Here is a 17845-nt window from a genome sequence, read left to right on the forward strand (position 1 = left end):
TTTCATTAGATGCACTTTCTTCTCGAAAAATGTCATGGATACCCATTGTTATTCAGTTAAATGTGTGTCCATGTTCGATTTAGGTCGATGAAGCGATATGATTCTCACAGACTATATGCGATTGTTGCTGCCCATAAACTAACACTGTCCATAGACTCAACACTGCCCATGGATTCAACACTGCCCATAGACTCAACACTGCCCACATACTCAACACTGCCCATAGACTCAACACATCCCATAAACTCAATACTGCCCTTAGATTCAACACTGCTCTTAGCCTCAACACTGCATCATAGACTAACACTGCCCTTAAATTTTGATTTAAAGCTTTCGTGACTGCAGGGATTCATATTCTTGGTTCTTTCGGTAAAGTCACATAGAAGGGAAACAATAAAATAATAAAAATATAAAACAATAAAATTCTCACGACGTATCGACTGCAACACAAGCAATCATCATCAGGTGTGAAAACCACAGCAAGAATTTTTTTAAAAAGTGGCGTTTTTTTGTTTTAACGTTAGCACCACGGAGAGCGATTTGTCAGTTATTCAGCTGGACGAGTCCATCTATATTCGAAAAAGTGGAGGGGGGAGACGAAAATAATGGAAGTGGTCTGAAAGCCACCTTAAGCGTGATCAATCAATTAAGACCCGAAATGGTTTATCAAATCCTTCCAATGATTGCTAAGCCAGAATCCATCTTCTCGGTTGAAATTGTCTCTGTGTTTGTGTATGTGGAAAGCCTCATGAACGAATCTCTCATGGTAGCCAGATGGCTTGTAAAGAACCTCTGTCTGGGAGAAGTAAATGTCATGTGAGCCTACTGAATTATAACAGTGATCTGCCACGGCCGAGGTGTTGGTCCTTCCGTGTTTTAGGTCTGCTTTATGTTCACGAATGCGGTCCGAGACATGTCGTTTGGTTTCTCCAATGTAACTACTACCACAGAGACAACTTAGTTTGTAGACGCCAGGGTACTGTATGTCCGGAATCACATCTTTTACAGACAGAACCAGATCACGGATATTATGTGATGTGTTGAATCGGACTTGGATCTTGTGTTTACCCTACATTGCGAGGATCACAAAAAAAGATCTCCAAAATCTTGAATATTTGCGGACAGCCACAATGACCGATAGCGAGTTTGTGAATAATGAGGCCGAAAATTTACTTAAGGCTTTTAAATGTGAGGTTTTTTTATGCTCACGATTTACGTTTGTAACTCTCTCCACACCAGGCGTTCATGGCACAAATGCAAAAGGAAAAAGAAAAAAGCGCGAGCAAGACAAAATCGTCAGCAAGCGGCGAGGCCCTCCATGTGCCGAGCCCACAAGATGCAGCACAGTCGCGAGACAGCCAACAGGATGGTGAATACGCACACGCACACACACACATATACACACGTACAACAACAACAACCGCCATTCGCCACTAAGTGGCGGTGACGTCACCACGATGCTTGTGCCAGGACATGTGCACCTTGAGGCCACGTGGAGAGTCGAACGCCCGCTGGCAGGAGGTCACGGGGCAGACCCAGGTGCCACGGGTCGACTGACTGAGATGACTGGCTGATGCACCACCTGTGCCCCCTACTGTGCCAACCTGCTGTGCTTTAGCCACCCGGCGCTCCGCTTGTTGTTGTGAGCATCGCTCCTCCGCCCTCCGTTGTTGTTGGAGGGCGACTACCTCCAACTGCCCAGTAGCGTCCTTCACGAGCCTCCTCCACAGAGGCCGATCTTGACACCGCTGGTACCAGTCATCGGCAAGTCCACTCAGCTCCACGTCCTCCTGTACCACATCACTCCATCTCTTCTGTAGCCCGTGCCGCGCCCATTTAGCCCCCTCGATCCGGCCGAACAAAAGCTGTTTCGGCATGCGGTGGCTGGGCATGCGGGATACATTACCCAGCCATCGCAGCCTTGCCCGCCGGAGGAGCTCACCGATGGGACCTTGCCCAGATCTTTCAAGGATTTGTGAGCTCCTCACACAATCCAGTCTGGTTAAACCCAGGATGGATCGTAGGCAGGCCAGCCTAAATGTTTCTAACCGGCGAAGATGTTCCATTAGGGGGGTCTACGTTTCGCAAGCGTAGAGAAGGGAGGGAATGACCGTGGCCGAGAAGACCTGAAACTTAATGCGGAGCGACAGACCAGGTAGCTTCCACACAGCGTTATGCAACCGATGAAAAGATATTGCCGCTCGACTGATTCGGAGTGAGACCTCTGCTGTTAAACTGGAGCCGGTCATAAGCACACTTCCCAGGTATGGGAAACTCTCCACTCTCTCCACAACTGCCCCATCACCGATTGGGAGTTGTGGGGGTGGAGTGTCCGATGGTACAAAATACCCAGGCAGGTGCTTAGTTTTGGTGGGGCTGATGGTAAGGCCCCATCTATTAGTGGCACGCTCCAGTCTCAGCAGCAGCATCTCCAACTCCTCCTCTACATGAGCAGCTATTACCAAATCATCAGCATACATAACGTGGTTGAGCAATAGGGAGCCATCCCTTGACCACACCCGGGCATCGATCAGCCTCCCATTATATCTGTACCATATGCAGATTCCCCCGGTACAGCTATTGAAGGCTTCACGAACTACGTGGTCGAAATAGATGTTAAATAATGTGGGAGCCAGAGGACATCGCTGTCGCACCCCAAGGTGTACAGGGAAAGGCTCGGACTCCCGGCCACATAGTTTTATCCGGGTCCGCTCACCATCATGAAGGTCCTTAATGATCGTGAGCAGAGGGTCAGGTACTCCAAAAGCACGAAGAACAACCCAGAGCCCAGGCCTTTTGATGGTATCATAGGCCTTGACCAGGTCAATAAAGCAGAGATGTAGGTCTTGCTGGAATTCCCTACACCTCTGCTGTAGCAGACGGAAAGAAAATATGGCATCTGTGCAGGACCGCCCTTTCCTGAAACCGCATTGGGGCTCCGCAAGCCTCTCCTCAGCGTGCCTGGCAAGGCGATGTTGAATAATCCTTGCCAGGACCTTTCCCGGCACACTGAGGAGTGAGATGCCCCTGTAGTTGTTACAGTCTGTGTGGTCCCCCTTCTTAAAGAGGGGGACCACCAGAGCATACTTCCAATCCTGCGGAACCCGTCCAGTGGTCCAGACTGTTGTTATGATGTCATATAGGGCAGTCTGTGCACAAACTCCACCCTCCCTCAGCATTTCGCTTGGGAGATCATCTCTGCCCGCTGCCTTTCCTGGTCTCAGACTCCGGATCGCCCTCAGTACTTCCTCAACAAATGGCACTTCAGCCAGCCACTCACAGGGGGTGACTTCTTCCAATATTTGAGGCACCGCAGCCTCAGCAGGGTCATCCTCACTTTGTGCCACGATGTTTTCCTGGCTGAGGGATTTTCCCTCCCCCAGGACCTCACAGAAATGCTCAGCGAATCTACAAACCTGTTCCTGGGGGTCGGAGATTGGATCACCGTTTTTTTCCCTAATGATGGTGTAGCGCTGCAGGTTACTTTTTTGATGGAGTTAAATAGAGATTTGTGATCGCGGGCCACTGAGGCAGACTCCATCTCCTCAGCAACCCGCGACCACCACCCATCCTTGCAGCGCCTCACGGCTCTCCGAACCTCCGAGCGAAGGCAGCAGTAAGCCTCCTAATTCTCTGATGTGGGATTCTGTAGCCGATGACAGTGGACCCGTCGCTTTTTCTCAACCATCCTGAACACCTCCTCTGTCAGCCAGGGTCTCTGGCGAGGTCCTGACCGCTTGCCCAAAGCAGACATTGCAGCCACATGAGTCAGTTCTAAACCTCGCCCATTTACCCTCGACATCAGGAGGAGTGGGGGATGATGACAACCTCAGCCGCAGGCGATGATGAAATTCTCGCTTGCAACTTTCATCAGATAACCGAGACCAGGCCACTTTTGGTTGGAATGGGGTCCTGGGTGTACACCCACCACCGGAGCGGAAGAATGGGCGGCGCATCTTACAGATGACAAGTCGATGGTCAGAGGGCAGATCAGCTCCACGGTAGGTCCTGGTGTCAAGGACATGGTCTCGTATCCACTGGTCCGTCACTATGTAGTCCAGCAGATGTACTTGCTTGGACCCGGCATGCATCCATGATGTTGTGTGGATGCGCTGATGCCGGAACAGCGTTTTGGTAATTACAAGTCCATGGGCTGCACAAAAATCGAGAAGCCTCCTACCATTGTTATTAAGCTGATCCGGCCCATGCCCTCACTCCAGGCCAGGTGCCAGCATCATGACCAACTCGGGCATTGAAGTCACCCAACAAGATGACTCTATCCCGAGGGGCCACTTTAGCCAGCACCTGTGACAGGAGGTCATAGAAGGCATCTGACTCATCAGCTTTGCCTGCATCCCTCCACAGATGTTCATCTTCGGTGGGGACATAAGTAACCACGACCACTAATCCTCGCCTCCGATTGATGGGAAGGCGAGCCCAAAGTAGCCTGGGGCTTAAAGCTTCCCACACCTCACCGCCACGCTCCCACGCCCCCTTCATTCTTTTGTTCAAAAGAAGAGCCACACCCTGTTGTTTGGCAGTCTCCTGCCCCGAGTAGATAACTGTCCACCCCTCATGGTGGCAGGAGCCAAAACCGGTCCACCGGACCCCCTGAATGCCACAGAGATCCAGGCGGTACCGGTCCAGCTCCCGACAGAGGAGTGGTAGCCTCTCCTCCGCAGTGAGCATTCGAACATTCCACGTGGCCATCCGTAATGGCTTTTCGTTGTTTCTGGAGGAGCCCCGAGGGTTGAGATTCAATCTCCTGGCTCTGCCAATTGGGGTTTGGCCAGGAGACGTCATAGACGCCTGTCCCCCCGGGGCCTCCGGCACAAGCTTATTTGGTACATATTTAAGTTTAAGTCGTAGTTTCGTGGTAATTTTTTGAAGGTGGAGGGGTTACCAGCCCCTCGCACCCGTCCAGAGCCCCCGTTTAGCCCCTGTGGTGGTCACAGATGCCATGAGGGGAGGAACCAATCGGAATTGGCCCTCCCCCCACAGCATTGTCCACGACAGAGTTGCCCGTCCGGCACCGCGAGGAGGTAGGGGGTTGTTTTGCCGGACGTACACACACACACACACACGTACACACACACACGTACACACACACACGTACAACAACAGCCACCATTCGCCACTAAGTGGCGGTGACGTCACCACGACGCTTGTGCCAGGCTATGTGCACCTTTAGGCCACGTGAAGTGTCAAACGCCCGCTGGCAGGAGGTCATGGGGCAGACACAGCAGGTGCAGGTGCCACGGGTTGACTGACTGAGATGACTGGCTGATGCAGCACCTGTGCGCCCTACTGTGCCAACTTGCTGTGCTTTAGCCACCCGACGCTCAGCTCGTTGTCGTGAGCGTCGCTCCTCCACCGTCTGTTGTTGTTGGAAGGCAACTGCCTCCAACTTCCCAGCAGCAGCGTCCTTCACGAGCCTCCTCCACAGTGGCCGATCTTGACACCGTTGGTACCAGTCTTCGGCAAGTCCACTCAGCTCCACATTCTCTTGTACGACATCACTCCATCTCTTCTCTAGCCCATGCCACGCCCGCCCAGCCCCCTCGATCCGGCCAAAGAAAAGCTGTTTAGGCATGCGGTGATTGGGCATGCGGGCTACATGGACGGGTGCGAGGGGCTGGTAACCCCTCCACCTTTAATAAATTGCCACTAAGCCACGTACACACGCACACACACATACACACACACGTACACACACACACGTACACACAACAACAACAACCACCATTCGCCACTAAGTGGCTTTGACGTCACCACGACGCTTGTGCCAGGCTATGTGCAACTTGAGGCCACGTGAAGTGTCGAATGCCTGCTGGCAGGAGATCACGGGGCAGACTCAGCAGGTGCAGGTGCCACGGGTCGACTGACTGAGATGAATGGCTGATGCACCACCTGTGCGCCCTACTGTGTCAACTTGCTATGCTTTAGCCACCCGGCACTCCGCTCATTGATGTGAGCATCGCTGCTCCGCCCTCCGTTGTTGATGGAGGGTGACTGCCTCCAACTGCCCAGTAGTGTCCTTCATGAGCCTCCTCCACTGAGGCCGATCTTGACACCGCTAGTACCAGTCATCGGCAAGTTAACTCAGCTCCACGTCCTCCTGTACCACATAACTCCATCTCTTCTCTAGCCTGTGCCGCGCCCGTTTAGCCCCCTCTATCCAGCCGGAAAAAAAGCTGCGGTGGTTGGGCATGCGGGCTACATGACCCAGCCAAGTCTGCCTTGCCTGCTGGAGGAGCTCACCAATGGGACTTTGCCCAGATCTTTCAAGGATTTGTGAGCTCCTCACACAATCTAGCCTGGTTAAACCCAGGATGGATCGTAGGCAGGCCAGCCTAAATGTTTCTAACTGGCGAAGATGTTCCATTAGGGGGGTCTACGTTTCGCAAGCGTAGAGAAGGGAGGGAATGACCGTGGCCGAGAAGACCTGAAACTTAGTGCGGAGCGACAGACCAGGTAGGTTCCACACAGCGTTATGCAACCGATGAAAAGATATTGCCGCTCGACTGATTCGGAGTGAGACCTCTGCTGTTAAACTGGAGCCGGTCATAAGCACACTTCCCAGGTATGGGGAAACTCTCCACTCTCTCCACAACTGCCCCATCACCGATTGGGAGTTGTGGGGGTGGAGTGTCCGATGGTACAAAATACCCAGGCAGGTGCTTAGTTTTGGTGGGGCTGATGGTAAGGCCCCACCTCTTAGTGGCACGCTCCAGTTTCAGCAGCAGCGTATCCAACTCCTCCTCTGAATGAGCAGCAATTACCAAATCATCGGCATACATAACGTGGTTGAGCAATAGGGAGCCATCCCTTGACCGCACCCGGGCATCGATCACCCTCCCATTATATCTGTACCAAATGGAAATTCCCCCGGTACAACTATTGAAGGCTTCACGAACTAAGTGGTCAAAATAGATGTTAAATAATGTGGGAGCCAGAGGACATCCCTGTCGCACCCCAAGGTGTACAGGGAATGGCTCTGACTCCCGGCCACGTAGTTTTACCCGGGCCCACTCACCATTATGAAGGTCCTTAATGATCGTGAGCAGAGGGTCAGGTACTCCAAAAGCACGAAGAACAACCCAGAGCCTAGGCTTACTGATGGTATCATATGCCTTGACCAAGTCAATAAAGCAGAGATGTAGGTCTTGTTGGAATTCCCTACACCTCTGCTGTAGCAGGTGGACAGAAAATATGGCATCTGTGCAGGATCGCCCTTTCCTGAAACCGCATTGGGGCTCCGCAAGCCTCTCCTCAGCGTGCCTAGCAAGGCAATGTTGAATAATCCTTGCCAGGACCTTTCCCGGCACACTGAGGAGTGAGATGTCCCTGTAGTTGTTACAGTCTGTGCAGTCTCCTTTCTTAAAGAGGGGGACCACCAGAGCATCCTTCCAATCCTGCGGAACCCGTCCAGTGGTCCAGACTTATTATTATGTCATGTAGGGCAGTCTGTGCACAAACGCCACCCTCCCTCAGCATTTTGCTGGGGAGGTCATCTCTGTCCGGTGCCTTTCCTGGTCTCAGACTCTGGATCACCTTCAGTACTTACTCAACAGATGGCACCTCAGCCAGCCACTCAAAGGGGGTAACTTCCTCTTCCAATATTTGAGGCACCACAGTCTCAGCATGGTCATCCCCACTTTGTGCCACGTTGTTTTCCTGGCTGAGGGATTTCCCCTCCACCAAGACCTCACAGAAATTCTCAGCAAATCTGCCAACCTGTTCCTGGGGGTCGGAGATTGGATCACCGTTTTTTCCGCTAATTATGGTAATAGGTGTGGCGCTGCAGGTTACTTTTTTGATGGAGTTAAATAGGGATTTGTGAGCGCATTCCACTGAGGCAGACTCTATCTCCTCAGCAACCCGCGACCACCACCTATCCTTGAAGCGCCTCATGGCTCTCCGAACCTCCGAGTGAAGGCTGTGGTAAGCCTCTTCATTCTCTGACGTGGGAATCTGTAGCCGATGACAGTGGACCTGTCGCTTTTTCTCAACTAGCCTGAACAACTCCTCTGTCAGACAGGGTCTCTGGAGAGGTCTGGACCGCGTACCCAAAGTAGCCATTGCAGCTGCATGAGTCACAGTCCTAAACCTCGCCCATTTACCCGCGACATCAGGAGAAGTGGGGGACGATGCCAATCCCAGCTGCAAGCGATGATGAAATTCTCGCTTGCAACTTTCATCACCTAACTGAGACCAGGCCACCTTAGGTTGGAATTGGGTCCCGGGTTTACACCGACCACCATCTTACAGATGACAAGTCGATGGTCAGAGGGCACATCAGCTCTACGGTAGGTCCTGGTGTCAAGGAAATGGGCTCGCATCCGCTGGTCCGTCACTATGTAGTCCAGCAGATATTCTTGCTTGGACTCAGCATGCATCCATGATGTTGTGTGGATGCGCTGATGCCAGAACAGCATGTTGGTAATTACAAGCCCATGGGCTGCACAAAAATCTAGCAGCCTCCAACCGTTGTTATTGAGCTGATCTGGCCCATGCCTTCCAATCACTCCAGACCAGGTGCCGGCATCATGACCAACTCTGGCATTGAAGTCACCCAACAAGATGACTTTATCCCAAGGGGCCACTTTAGCCAGCACCTGTGACAGGAGGTCAGAGAAGGCATCTGACTCATCGGTCTTACCTGCATCCCTCCATGGATGTTCGTCTTCGGTGGGGGCATAAGTAATCACGACCGCCACTCCTCGCCTCTGGTTCATGGGAAGGCGAGCCCAAAGTACACACACACGTGCACACACACACGCACACACACACACGTACAGATACACACATACACACACACGTACACACACGTACAACAACAACCGCCATTTGCCACTAAGTCGCGGTGACGTCACCACGACGCTTGTGCCTTGGCCATGTGCACCTTGAGGCCACGTGTCGAACGCCCGCTGGCAGGTCACGGGTCAGACCCAGGTGCCACGGGTCGACTGAGATGACTTAGATGACTGACTGATGCACCACCTGTGTCCCGTACTGTGCCAACTTGCTGTGCTTTAGCCACCTGGCGCTCCGCTCGTTGTTGTGAGCGTCGCTCCTCCGCCCTCTGTTGTTGTTGGACGGCAACTGCCTCCAACTGCCCAGTAGCATCCTTCACGATCGTCCTCCACTGAGGCCGATCTTGACACGGCTGGTACCAGTCATCAGCAAGTCCACTCAGCTCCACGTCATCCTATACCACATCAATCCATCTCTTCTCCAGCCCGTGATGCGCCCGTTTAGCCCCCTCGATCCGGCCGAACAAAAGCTGTTTCGGCATGCGGTGGTTGGGCATGTGGGCTACATGACCCAGCCAACGCAGCTTTGCCTGCTGGAGAAGCTCACCGATGGGACTTTGACCAGATCTTTCAAGGATTTGTGAGCTCCTCACACAATCCAGCCTGGTTAAACCCAGGATGAATCGTAGGCAGGCCAGCCTAAATGTTTATAACCGACGAAGAGGGGGTCCACGTTTCGCAAGCGTAGAGAAGGGAGGGAATGACCGTGGCCAAGAAGACCTGAAGCTTCGTGCGGAGCGACAGACCAGGCAGCTTCCACACAGCGTTACGCAACCGATGAAAAGGTATTGCCGCTCGACTGATTCGGAGTGAGACCTCCGCTGCCAAACCGGAGCCGGTCATGAGCACGCTGCTCAGGTATGGGAAACTCTCCACTCTTTCCACAACTGCCCCATCACCGATTGGGAATTGTGGGGGTGTAGTGTCCGATGGTACAAAATAACTAGGCAGGTGCTTAGTTTTGGTGGGGCTGATGGTAAGGCCCCACCTCGTAGTGGCATGCTCCAGTTTCAGCAGAAGCGTCTCTAACTCCTCTGAATGAGCAGCAATTACCACACGTACGCATTTACACACCTTACACAGACTGTTGGGGCAAGTGCTGTTAGCGAGCACCTATCAAGGGCGGAGAAGTAGCTGAACGATTTGGGGAAAATGTCTAATTGCGATTTTTCTGAGAGATATTACGATTTGATTTGCGATAACAAAAAATTTAAATCAAGCTTTAGTTCAATATTCACTGTGTAATAGATTTAAAACATGTGATGGAGCATTGCCACGTGATACCATCAAAATATGAACTGCTCTATATATTCTAATGCAAGAATGATAGCTTAAAATATATTATTTGCTTCCAACATGCATTTATTAAAATGTTTTAATTGAAATAGAATAATGAAACATAGAACAATTGTTAAACTGACAATTATTAAGTTATAATAATAAAAATTATAACAATTCCAATAAGTAATAGGACTTTTCAAATCGCAGCCTTTGCGATTTTGTTTCAAATTGCGATTTCTCGATTTTAAATCGATTAATCGTTCAGCCCTACGGATCAGCAAACGAGGGGCTGGGTGGCCAGCACCACGCACGACCGCCTTTGTCTCCCTAGTGGCGATGTTATCACACCACACCAGGTACTCGTTTGAGGCTGAGTCGACCTGGGGGAGGCCCAGGACCGGTTCAAATAATCGTCAATGGTTTTGGCCGTGGGCAGGAATCGAACTCGGGTGGCTGGGTTCGTAGCGCAGCGCGCTAACCACTGCACCACCGCTCCCCACACACCCACACCAACTTAAAGATGTCATGCAGCAGTTAGCTCAGCTGATTTTTTTTAATATCACAATTTGGACATCTTCATATCTGTTGCTTTCTCGTTAGCGGAGGTGTAGTGAATACTTACGTGTCTTATTCTTGTATGTATTTCGTTTTTTTAAAATAGTTATGCGACAATTGTTTCTGGCAGTGAGGCCTTGTCACCCTGTTGTGTAGGCGAGGCCTGACTAGCCTAGATCGGCCTAGCCTAGCCCTTTGCTTAAACGCCTGCCCTCCCGCCTTCTCCCTCTGTTAACTCACATCTCTGTTGCTTTCTCTGTGTTTATCTGTTGTGATATTTGTCGATATTTAGCTGGTTTATGTTATTGTGTCTTGTAATGCTGCATCAGGCCTTGTGGAGGCCTACCATCTAGGCAAGCCTCCCTTTGTAACCCTTATTTAGTTATTTTTCAATAATTTAGTTATTTTTCCATCACTGTCTCCACTGCCATTGATACATTTCTTATGCGTGTATTGCCCTCCAATTTTTGGCTTGACTACAGTGTCCTGACCCCCCATAAACACATGAGCATAACTGCAGTAGCGATGAATACATCTAGTGTTAGGCATTGCTACCAATGCTCTAAAGCTTTAGCATTGATAGTGTAGCATTGATGTTAGTGTAGCACCGTGTTATAGTTTTAATAATTGTAATGGTCATGTACGTGAGCCGGCTATGCGACACCGCGGCATGCGCTGTTTTGCCTCGTCGAATGTAACCATCGAGGCATACGTGGATGCATATGCAGATGTCATCCCAGCTCGTGAAATCACATGCGCAGCTGCAAAGGTTAGCGGCAAGGCAGTGTTCTACATCTCAACCGAGTCTGCAGTGAACCGTGCTGTGGAGACTGGACTCTCCAACCACGAGGATCGCTCCCTCCAATATCTCCCCGTACACCCATGATGAAATGCTGAGAGAGCATATTGTCAAGCTTAGCACGATCACGCCGCCTCTCTATCCGTTCCCTATGGGGACCAAGACTCCCAGGATAAGACACGTGCTTTCCTTTCAACGCCATGTGCAAGTGCTGCTCAATCCTCAAGAGCAGTGCGAAGGGACCTTAATTGTGGACATTTTTAGGATATTGCTCACAGTTTACCACAAGAACTGTCCTACTCCCAGGGTCATCAATAATAGGGAAATCAAAGAAAAAAGAGACTGGAGGGTGGTGAAACTGTGGTACAGCCTGCAAACAGGCAAGGAGGTGTAGCTAGAACCAGTGGAAGCAGGGCTGCATCCTCAGGCCGCGACTTCCATTGCCAAACGTCGGTTCCTACTCCCGAATTGAGTGTATTGATGCAGGATTAAGCATGTCCCTGCCCTGTGCTGTCTTACAAGAGGAAGCTCAACAGATCTAGTTTCAGCTCACAAGAAACAGAGATGGAGGTGGTGGATACCGACAGCGACATCCCTCCACTGTAGTCAACAGAGTGATGAGGTCATTGCTCAATACAGCAGAAATGCACATGCCTCAGTGGAAAGAGGCATGAGGGGGACACAAGAAGCACCCACAAACAGAAGTGCATGATTCAGATTAAATGGAGTCCTCAATCACTCCAGCTGAACAGCCAACATGTGTGAAGGAACCAATGCCGGATGTGCAATATGACGAGGCCACATCAACAAGAGGGAATGATGAAAGTCACGTGCTAGCTAATAGCTACGTGGCTTTTGGCGTCTTTAAATGTAAATGGATGCAGGAGTGCACTTCGCAGATTTTGCGTAATTGATTTAGCAAAAGAGCAAAAGTGCTCACTCTTCCTACAAGAGACACATCTCATGGAGGAGGGTGAGATATGCTGGAAGGTTGACTGGATTATAAGATTTTCTTCAATCACCTTTCTAACAAAACTGCAGGGGTGGCAACTCTGGTATTCCCAGGGTTCTCATCAGGGGTCCAATGCAAAAAACGTAGTAGATGGTAGAGTCTTTCACATTGTTGCAAAATGCCATGGAACTACAGTTCACCTCATCAATGTCTAGGCACCTACCTCTGATAGGGATGTTTCCCTATTTAAGCATGTAGCTGCATATTTATCAGGTATATGGACGAATGTGTAGTAGGTGACAATTTCAACTGCACCATTGGACCAATGGATAGGTCTGGGATAGAGCCCTTATGCCAGTGTGCAACTCATGTGGCTGCTAAAAGACAGGGCTCTGATAGACTTATGGAGAGAACGCCACCCCAATACAGCCGCATTCACCGTTGTTGGTACAAGACATGATGTTGCTGTACTTAAAAGGGAGGCACTAAAACTGGAGGCTGAACTTAGCCCAGGCGATGTTGCTGCAGTACACAGATACGACGAAGAAAAAGAGTTGCTTCGAAAAGTCCAGTTGCACAAGGCTGAAAGGGGCTTACGTTCCATCAAGATTCAGCTTTCTCAAGGTGGCTGATGCAGGCTGCACATTCTTTGCCGGCATTGAAAAGAGGAGCGGTCAGTTAAGCCACATACCGTGCCTGTACAATGGAGGTGGGTCAGCTAGTTAGCGGAGAAAGCCTGAGCGGAGTGACGAGGAAGTTCTACTCAGATCTGTTCTTCCCTGAATCTGCGCCTCCTGCTGCTTAACAAGAACATTGGCAAGAGTTACCGAAATTAAGCCTGGGATGACTAGACCTTCACGAACGAAATACTGGAAGGAGAATAACAGCAGCCCTCAAAGGACCGGTTCGAAATTAATTCCTCCGACTAGATGGCCTTATGATGGAGTTTTACTGTAGTTTCTGGGAGCTCCTTATGGATGAATATCTACAAGTGCTAACCAAAGCAACGGACAAAGGAGAGATGCCAAAATCCTAGAGGCGGGCAGTACTTGCCCTCATACCAAAAATGGTTATCTGCCGCACCTTAGGAACTGGTGCCCCATGTCTTTGCTTTGCACTGACTATAAGATTCTAGCAAGAGTACTATGAAATAGGCTTGAAGTCGTTCTAGCACACATAATTCACTCAGACCAGTCATACATTGTTCCGGGATGCACAATTCAATACAATATATTCATCATAACGGGATCTAATCACCTTGTCCGGATACTTTAATATCCCACTAGTTTTTTTGTCTCTAGATCAGGAGAAGGCTTTTGATCGTGTAGACCATACATACCTCCTGGGTAATTTGAGCGCATTTGGTCTGGAAGGAAACTTGCTTCGGCACGTTGTATTGCTCTACAGCAGTGCAGAGTGTTTGATAAAGATGAAAGGATCTCTATGTGCACCCATTCCTTTCAGCAGAGGGATTAGTCAAGGCTGTCCCCTGTCGGGGCAGCTGTATTCAGTTGTCCTGGAAATATTTTCTGTGCCTGCTAAGGAGAAGGCTTTCAGGGCTCGTCGTTAATGAGCCAGAAATGAGAATAACTCTGTCTGCTTATACAGATCATATAGTCCTAATGATGTGTATAGTAGTGTAGTGTATAGTAGTGTGTAGTGTAGTGTACAGGCGACATGTCATGTGCAGACTCGTCGCCAGATGCCGCTACTTTGCTCTTCCGCCATATGCATATGTACATGGTTGCCCGACAGTCTCCAGCTGTGCCGAGAGCGAACCCAGCAGTATCTTTCTCAACGCTCTTCACTTTTTTTTGAAAATTTTCTTCCAATTTTGAAAAATGTTCGCCTTTCGCTTCGTCTGAGAAGAGTAAATGTGATGCACATGCAGAAAAGTACTGAAGGATTTTCAAATGTAAGTATTTGCTTTTACTCGTTAAAGTAAATGTTTGTAAACGCAATGTTGAGTTACAATAAATGTTTGTTAGGGTTATTTTCATATATATTCGTGGTCAATTTTGGTATTTTTATGGTACGTAATGGGTTTCCAGGTACGGAACCCCCAATTAATAACGTCGTGTCCTATGGGAAACGAGGGTTCGACTTACGACGACTCAAGTTGCTGACTGTCATCCGGGAACCAATTAGGTCATGGGTGCGCAGGTTGCCTGTATTTCAATCGCCTCATCTCCACCATTACATCCGAATTTTCTTCCAAGACAAAATAAGACAATCAAGGAAAGGGTTGGAGAGAGTCATGGCATGCTTTTTTGTATGCCAGTTATCGAGCTGCACAGCAGGAGGCACAGCACGGTGGAGTAATGGTTAAAGGTATTGAATGATGCAATGCACACACTTTTGCTTGTGCTCAACAGTAGCAAATACGTTATTGTGATTCCAGAATTAATCAAAGTTGATGTGCTTAATAAAAGTGAGTGGCTTACTTTAAATATGTTTAATTTGCTTTTATACAAGCCACCCACTTTTATTCAGCACATCAACATTTCTATTAAATTTTCTACGTTTGAGTGTAAATAAATGAATGTATGTGTGCATTGATAAACTAATTTTTTACCTATATTATTTTAAGGTCAATCAAAGTAAAACATAATTTGTGTACATATTAATTCGAAGATGTCAATCTAGGCAATAATACTTGTGTATTCTTGTCTGGATAATTCGAACGTATTGGAAATTGTGCGACGAAACATTCAATAAAACAGGAAGAGGCCCAGGATCGACTGGACCTGGCCCCGGTTCTTTAAATGAAATCTTGAATTGTCACGCCAGACGACGAATCTGTAGAAAATTTCAGCTCGGTAGGCTTTGTAGATCGGATAATATTAAGAGCGGCAAAGATTTGAAAGGATATAAACGGACAGACGGGTAAACTTAAAATAAATGTATGTAAAAAAGGGGCTTAATGTTTTCTTGCGTAAATGCAATGTGCGAGGGTGTTCAAACATCAAATAGATTGACTCCATGGTAAGAAAAATTGCCAGCGAACACGCTTCGATTCGTGTGCGCACCTGGCCTGCACCGGAGGCTGCCTCCTCCGTATCCCTGTCTCACCACCAGTGCTGGGCCAGAGGCTGCTGACAGGTGACTAGCGCACGGACGAAGCAAACACCAACAACGTGCTCATGGCTTGGATTGAGAAGCCATTGTAACCGTGGGAGCTTTTTGCCAGTATCGAGATATTGAATTAGAAGAAGAATATGCTTTATAATTTCTAATCATAATACTTTCATTTCACATAGCGGCGTCATTCATGCCAACAGCATCCCACAATGCTATACATTAATCATATATATACACACACAATGAGCTGGAACATCCTAACGCATGTATTTATGCCAGACTTCATGGTGTTGGTCTTGAACTATACTTATTTATACGTATTTTAGATGGACTTTAGCGGATTTGTCTTCGAAGTGAATGCATTGCTTTCAGAGAATTGTACAGAGATAAAAAAAAAACAGTTCAACATGTAGCAGCCCTTCGCGACCAATATTATCCATAATAGACCGACACATGAAGATTTCTCCACAACTCTGTATCTGTCGCCTGATGATGCTGCTGCTTGTTGTAATTACTGCCGAAACGTCACGGTTACTCGAATTGTAAATGTGTGTAGTGGGTTTACGCTCCAACAAACGAGCAGTGACCGCTGTACCAGTAACGTTTTGTTTACATGACTAAACCTGACTGATTGGCTGTGTCGGGTGGTGCTGGCGGGCTTAACGGCATGAATCAACACTCCGATATTTGACTTTCCGCAGACTTCTACACAAATCTGATAGATCCCGGGCTGGGATCGCTGCAGATGAACTTCGGGAAGGGGAAAGTGCTCATAAAGCACGGGAACATCGTCAAGGAGGACACCGAGGCCATCATGAACGTGACCAACAGCTCGTGCAGCATCAAAACGGGTACTACGGACGGAAACATGTTCACGTAGCGCATCGCGACGCGTCAATTTCAATTGGCGATGACATCAAGACACACAACCTTTTAGTTCCACACTGTATATAGCCAACCATGCTAATCGGAGGTGCAGTGTTGAGTCTATGGGCAGTGTTGAGTCTATGGGCAATGTTTAGTCTATGGACAGTGTTGAGTCTACATACAGTGCTGAGTCTATGGAGAGTGTTGAGTCTACAGGCAGTGTGTATGTTGAACCTCTGTCGCACCGTATGTAGCCAACTATACTAATCGGAGGTGCGGGGGAAGGACAACAAACTAAACACATAAAAGCAGTTGAACACGTAGGTTTTCGCGACCAATATCCATAATAGAGGTTTTTGGGTTAGATGCCATAAATATATGTGTCGTTAAAACCCGCCACCGTCCGACACAGCCAACTAGTAAGGGTTGTCACATAAACAGAACATGCCAATTCGTCACGATTACAGCATACCGGTGTGTTGGAGAGCCAAGCCCCAACATTTACAATTTGAGTACGATGTTTCGCCAGTAATTACAACTAGCTTCATCAGGCGACAGCCAGATTTTTGGAGAAGTCTTACTTTTCGTTACGCCTCTATATAAATATTGTAAATGTTGTGGCTTGGCTCTCCAACACACCGGTGTGCTGTACCGGTGACGAATTGGCACGTTCTGTTTAGGTGACAACCCTTACTAGTTGGCTGTGTCGGGTGGTGGCGCTTTTTAACGACACATTTATATATTTACGCGATATAACAAAAAAAAACCTCTTATGCACATAAAAGCAGATGTAAAGAAGTGAGTTTGTCAATCTAGAAGATGATGTAAACGTGGCTTCCGAATTTCTGAACAAAAAGCGTTCCAGTTGGCCGCAGAAGCGCATCTGAACGTGCACGATGCAGTGACCGTCTTTGTTTGATGGCCATTCAACATTTTCTGCTCTTGAGAGGATGAGCGGAGTTCATGTGATGGTGGTTTATGCTCCTTCACCAGAACAGCAGCGAGATAATTGTGGTTCGTTTGTGGCGAGCGACTTTGTAATGAGTGCGACCTCGAAATGTGGCATTCGCTCGGCACCCAGAAGCCAATGCAGCTTGGGAGAGCCGATCTCCACTCCGAAAATGACCCAATTTTTTTCCCATAAAATGCACAACTTCCAAGATGTGCATCGATTGGAATGCAAAAACAAGTAAAACAACCAGTATTTGGATAGCAGAACGAGGTAAGAGTCCTACGTGGGTTACAATGGCCTTTTTAATCCTTGTGTTCGCTGCAAACTATAACATTCTAAATTATTTTTATTTTACCGGGTAAAGCCCACTGAGCTATATAAGAGCACGGCCCTAGGCTAGCTGCTGCCAGCGACTGGCAGCGCCTGAGGGAGAACCACACAAAAAGCGTCCCCACCCCAAAACTCCGAGGGCAAGATCTAGGCTGGAAAAATATTTTTGCCCCTATCTTCCGTTTAATTGTTTTGTAAGCGTATTCGTTTTT

General features: G+C 48.8%; 1 protein-coding gene across 3 annotated transcripts in view; it reads left to right on the forward strand.

Moving 5' to 3' along the window:
- LOC116957472 (protein mono-ADP-ribosyltransferase PARP14-like) overlaps positions 1–17845 on the forward strand; it is a 109922-nt gene that overhangs the window by 66211 nt on the left and 25866 nt on the right. For all 3 annotated transcript variants that reach the window (XM_076056254.1, XM_076056253.1, XM_032979642.2), the window contains 2 exons: positions 1240–1369; positions 16186–16335. In XM_076056254.1, the coding sequence (XP_075912369.1) occupies positions 1240–1369; positions 16186–16335 (280 nt within the window). The remainder of the gene's footprint in view (positions 1–1239; positions 1370–16185; positions 16336–17845) is intronic.

Source organism: Petromyzon marinus, chromosome 75 (assembly GCF_048934315.1).
Source record: "Petromyzon marinus isolate PM22_M1 ecotype Great Lakes invasive population chromosome 75, UKy_Petmar_22M1.pri1.0, whole genome shotgun sequence".
NCBI lineage: Eukaryota > Metazoa > Chordata > Hyperoartia > Petromyzontiformes > Petromyzontidae > Petromyzon > Petromyzon marinus.